Source organism: Chiloscyllium plagiosum, unplaced genomic scaffold (genome assembly GCF_004010195.1).
Source record: "Chiloscyllium plagiosum isolate BGI_BamShark_2017 unplaced genomic scaffold, ASM401019v2 scaf_5211, whole genome shotgun sequence".
Taxonomy (NCBI): Eukaryota; Metazoa; Chordata; class Chondrichthyes; order Orectolobiformes; family Hemiscylliidae; genus Chiloscyllium; species Chiloscyllium plagiosum.
This window is the reverse complement of record NW_025214521.1, coordinates 15,153-20,793: the sequence shown is the minus strand read 5'-3', so window position 1 is coordinate 20,793 and position 5,641 is coordinate 15,153. Positions and strand designations below refer to the sequence as shown.

At 56.0% G+C, this 5,641-nt stretch overlaps 1 protein-coding gene across 1 annotated transcript in view; it reads left to right on the top strand.

The window, feature by feature from the left end:
• LOC122547922 (ephrin type-B receptor 3-like) overlaps positions 1 to 5,641 on the top strand; it is a 36,482-nt gene that overhangs the window by 21,929 nt on the left and 8,912 nt on the right. The window contains exons 5-6 of the mRNA XM_043686481.1: positions 2,116 to 2,360; positions 4,845 to 4,944. Coding sequence (XP_043542416.1) covers positions 2,116 to 2,360; positions 4,845 to 4,944 — 345 coding nt within the window. The remainder of the gene's footprint in view (positions 1 to 2,115; positions 2,361 to 4,844; positions 4,945 to 5,641) is intronic.

Genomic DNA, 5,641 nt, shown 5'->3' with positions numbered 1-5,641 from the left:
GAGGCTGAGGGGTGACCTTATAGAGGTTTACAAAATCATGAGGGGCATGGATAGGGTAAATAGACAAGGTCTTTTCCCTGGGGTGGGGGAGTCCAGAACTAAAGGGTATAGGTTTAGGGTGAGAGAGGAAAGATATAAAAGGGACCTAAGGGGCAACGATATCACACAGAGGATGGTACGTGTATGGAATGAGCTGCCAGAGGATGTGGTGGAGGCTGGTATAATTGCAACATTTAAGAGGCATCTGGGTGGGTATATAACTAGGAAGGGTTTGGAGGGATATGGGCCGGGTGCTGGCAGGTGGGATTGGGATATCTGGCCAGCATGGACAGGTTGGGTCGAAGGGTCTGTTTCCATGCTGTACATCTCTGTTTCTGTATGAGGCTGCCCCTCAATCTCCAACGTTCCAAGTGATAGCGAACCATTCTCTCCCCGTGGCTAATGGCCGCCAAACCAGGCAACATCCTGGGAAACCATTTCTGTCCCCTCTCCCAATTCCCCCGCCACCTTCTGCTAGTGTGGCGACCAGGACTGTGCGCAGTTGCGGCCTGAATGAGCCACAACACGACTTGCCGATTCTTCGACCCTCTGCCAAACGCCACCTTGACCACCTTACTTCCCCACTCCCGCCCCACCCCCCCGGGTGTCGCCAACTCCAGGGAACTGTGGACCAAGAGCCCCCTGTCTGTTGGTATTTGGTATGGACCACGCCAGACCCACCCCCCCCCCCCCCCCCCCCCCCCCCCCCCCCCCCCCCCACCACCAAAACCCCGCCCCCCCGCCCCCCCCATTCCCGGAAACATTTCAAGAAAGTCACCTCGGACCTCCCTCACCTTTCGTGTAATGGATATTCCAGTTGGTCAAACCGCTGAAGCGAAACAGAATTTATTTTGACTCGACAGTTGAAACACGCGTAAAAGGAAGTGGAACTGAGAATAGTTTAGCTGTGAACAAAGGAGCTTCTGTTCCAACCCAGTAACGTCCACAGAATACAATCCCTACAGGGTGGAAACAGGCCCTTCGGCCTAACAAGTCCACACCGACTCTCCAAGGAGTAACCCACCCAGGCCCCTTCCCCGAAATTTATCCCTGACTAATGCACCTACACATCCCCGGGCACTATGGGTAATTTAGCATGGCCAATCCACCCTAATCTACACATCCCTGGGCACTATGGGTAATTCATCACGGCCAAGCCACCCTAACCTAGACATCCCTGGGCACAATGGGTAATTCATCACGGCCAATCCACCCCAACCTACACATCCCTGGGCACTATGGGTAATTCATCACAGCCAATCCACCCTAACCTGCACATCCCTGGGCACTATGAGTAATTTAGCATTGCCAATCCACCCTAACCTGCACATCCCCGGGCACTATGGGTAATTTAGCATGGCCAATCCACCCTAACCTGCACATCCCTGGGCACTATGGGTAATTTAGCATGGCCAATCTGCCCTAACCTACACATCTCTGGGCACTATGGGTAATTTAGCATGGCCAAATCACCCTAACCTGCACATCCCTGGACACTATGGGCAATTTAGCATGGCCAATCCACCCTAACCTGCACATCCCTGGACACTATGGGTAATTTAGCATGGCTAATCCACCCTAACCTGCACATCTTTGGACTGTGGGAGGAAACCGGAGCACCCGGAGGATACCCACGCAGATACGGGGAGAATGTGCAAAATTACCCATAGTGCCCAGGGATATGTAGGTTAAGGTGGATTAGTCATGGGGTAAATATAGAGTAATAGGGTAGGGGAATGGGTCTGGGTGGGTTATCCTTCAGAGGGTCGGTGTGGACATGTTGGGCCGATGGGCCTGTTTCCACACTGGGCAATTCTTTAAAAATGCATCACCACGCGTCGGTTACGGTGAAACCACATCTGCCGTCTCTCTGCCTACGTTCCTGCTCATCTCCCCCTCACTTTCGGGAGTGTGCCTTCTCTCTGATGGGGGAGAGTAATCACCAATGCCTCCTCCCCCTGTCGTTCCCACGTGGGAGCTTGCTTCGAACAAGATGGCTGCCATGTAGGCCGCACGCCCACACCAAATCGCCAGCGGTCAACGCCTTTGAAGGACGTGATGCGGCACTACGCCAAGGCGGCGGGTTGGATGGGGTGGAGGATTCCCAAACCCCGGTCTGAATTTGTCGATTGAATTCTTCCCCCCACCACAGGAGAGCAACGAGAGCAGCGCCTCATCCATCGTCAGCATCACCAACTCTGCCGTGATCCCGGGCCTGAGGAACGGGGCGACCTACGTGGTGCAGGTCCGGGCCAGGACTGAGGAGGGCTACGGCGCGTTCAGCAGAAAAAAAGACTTCCGGACCCTGTCAGGAGGTACAGGCGAGTCCCAGGCTTTTACCTGTGCTAGGCCCCTCCCCCACTCCCTGGGCATGGAGCGATCCCGAGAGCTTAAACGTTCACTCAACGCCAAAACAGAAAAGCCGATCGGAGCGGCCTTGTGCTTAAACAAAACTTTGATTTCTTTCTTGCTGGCAAATTTTCATCCGAGTGCTCGAGAAGCGTGGGCCGGGAAAGGGGACGCCTGTCCGAAGGCTGGGATTGGGCGCAGGTTCATGACAAGGGCCTGGGGTGTCCGTGATAGCCCTCCACAACAGGGAGTAGGATAGTCCCAATCAACTGCCCCACCCGCTCTCCCCCGCCTTCCTGTGCCGATCCCATTTTCCCCCTTCCTGGATCGGGATTGAAACAGCCTCCGCCACAGTCTCGGGCGTGGGACTTCCAGATCCCGCAGCCCTGTGCCGGTTTCGGCTCCGGTCACCCTTTGCCAGGACTCTGCACCGTCTGGCTCTCCCGTTCTCTCTCGCGAGCAGTTTCTCCTGCACCTCCCTCCCTCTGTAACTGGGAAGCAGCGCCAGTATCCCCATTCTCCCCCGAGATCTCTCCTCTACACTCACACATAACAGCATAAGGAATAGCAACTGAAATGGAGGTGGCGCGCTGGCTCAGTGGTTAGCACTGCTGTCTCACGGCGCCAGGGACCCAGGTTCGATTCCTGCCTCGGGGGCGACTGTCTGTGTGGGGTTTACACATTCTCCCCGTGTCTGCGTGGGTTTCCTCCCACAGGCCAAAGACATGCAGGTTAGGGTGGATTGGCCATGCTAAATCCCATTCCCAGACATGTGCAGGCTGGGGTGGGTTATCCAGGGTCTGGGTGTGGACATGATGGGCCAAGCAGCCCACTCCCACCCCAAAGGAGTGGGGGGAGAAGCAGGGTGCCATTCTGAGAGTCAGGGGGTCTTTCCATCATTTCGGCAGCTGATCCACCATTCCTCGCGCCCACTTTCCCACCCTTTCCCTGACTGATCGAGACATTGTCTCAGCCTTCAGTACACACCGGGACACTGTCTCAGTCTCCAATACACACCGGGACACTGTCTCAGTCTCCTATACACACCGGGACACTGGCTCAGTCTCCAATACACACCGGGACACTGTCTCAGTCTTCAATACACACCGGGACGTTGTCTCAGTCTCCAATACACACCGGGACACTGGCTCAGTCTCCAATACACACCGGGACACTGTCTCAGTCTCCAATACACACCGGGACATTGTCTCAGTCTCCAATACACGCCGGGACACTGTCTCAGTTTCCAATACACACCGGGACACTATCTCAGTCTCCAATACACACCGGGACACTGTCTCAGTCTCCAATACACACCAGGACACTGTTTCAGTCTCCAATACACACCAGGACACTGTCTCAGTCTTCAGTACACACCGGGACACTGTCTCAGTCTCCAATACACACCGGGACACTGTCTCAGTCTCCAATACACACCGGGACACTGGCTCAGTCTTCAGTACACACCGGGACACCGTCTCAGTCTCCAGTACACACCAGGATACTGTCTCAGTCTCCAATACACACCGGGACACTGTCTCAGTCTCCAATACACACCGGGACACTGTCTCAGTCTCCAGTACAAACCGGGACACTGTCTCAGTCTCCAGTACACACCGGGACACTGTCTCAGTCTCTAATACACACCAGGACACTGTCTCAGTCTCCAATACACACCGGGACACTGTCTCAGTCTCCAATACACACCGGGACACTATCTCAGTCTCCAGAACACACCGGGACACTCTCTCAGTCTCCAGTACACACCGGGACACTGTCTCAGTCTCCAGTACACACCGGGACACTGTCTCAGTCTCCAATACACACCGGGACACTGTCTCACGACCTTCAATACACAGGAGACGAAATTCCTCCTCAGAAATCGGCCCCCCTTTTACCCTGAGACTGTGCCCTCTGGTCCTGCTTTGTCCCTGTGAGGGGTGGTGCACCCCCTCAGCATTGACCCTGTCGAACCCCTTAATGTGTTTCCATGACAACACTTCGCATTCCTCTAAACCCTGGGGAGTAGAGCCCCTAACCTGTCCAGCCTTTGCCGGTCAGACAGTCCATCCCTTAAATCCCGGGCCCTGATGCTTTCGGGAATATTCGGACAGGTCTCTGCCTTGCCCTGTCCTTCTCAGAATGCATTGCCTCAGAGTTAAATCCCGTAGTTCGGCCCGTCTAACCTCAACCACTCCCCCCCCGACTGAGCGTAAAGTCGGACTGACCCCACGCCAGAGAGGGAAGGGAGCGAGGGAGGGAAGGAAGGAGGGTGGGAGGGCGGATGTGAGGCTGTGTGGGATCGCGCTGTGCGCAAGTTGATGGCCTCTGGCGCTGTGTGCCGTTAGGATTTGGGAATGGGGGTGGGGAGAGGAGACAGCGAGGTGGAGTCGGTGTTCACGCGGGGTGTGGTCACGGTGTCGAGCTGACCCCTGCCCGCCCCCATGTCTTTCCAGAAACCTGGAGTAGGCGCGAGGAATTCCTCCTCATCGGCAGCTCAGCCTCCGTCATCTTCGTCCTCCTGGTGTTGGGTGTCCTCACTGTGTTCTGTCTCAGGTAAAGCTGCGCGCGAGGGGGTCAGAGACGCAGCCCACCCCCACTCCCACCCACCTGCAATTCTATCGGAACATGGTCCCGATCGCCAATTCCACCCCCTCCCCCCACCCAGAGAGAGGGCCAACTGGGTGGGTATGGGGCGACCCCGGGGGCAGGGGGGTGAGGGTAGGGGGGGGAGAGATGTTAGGTTTCCTTCGGGTGAAAGGTCACTGTTGGTCTCACGGCCAGGGTCCCACCCCAGGGGCTGCTGGGAAGGGAAGGGGAATGGGGTGGGAGGCGGGGGGAGGGGGCAGAGGGGCCAGATTCCCTGTGTCTTGCCCAGTCTCCAATCTCTCCCCCTTGTTTCACACGCTCTCTCCCACTCTCACTCCCGTCTATCTCATGCGATCTCTCTCTCTCCCGCGCATTCTCTCTCTCTCTCGCACACACGTTCTCTACCTCTCTCTTGCGCATTCTCTCTCTGTCTCGCATTCTCTGTCTCGTGCGTTTTCTCTCTCTCTTGCGCACATTCTCTCACTCCCTCAACCACCTTCTCTCTCTCACGCACGTGTTCTCTCTGTCTCTCCCTTACATTCTCTCACGTTCTTGTGTTATTTTTCTCTCTCTCTCACACACATTCTCTCACTCCCGCACACGCTTTCTTTCTCTCTCTCTCTCGCACACGCTTTCTCTCTCTCTCGCACATGCTTTCTCTCTC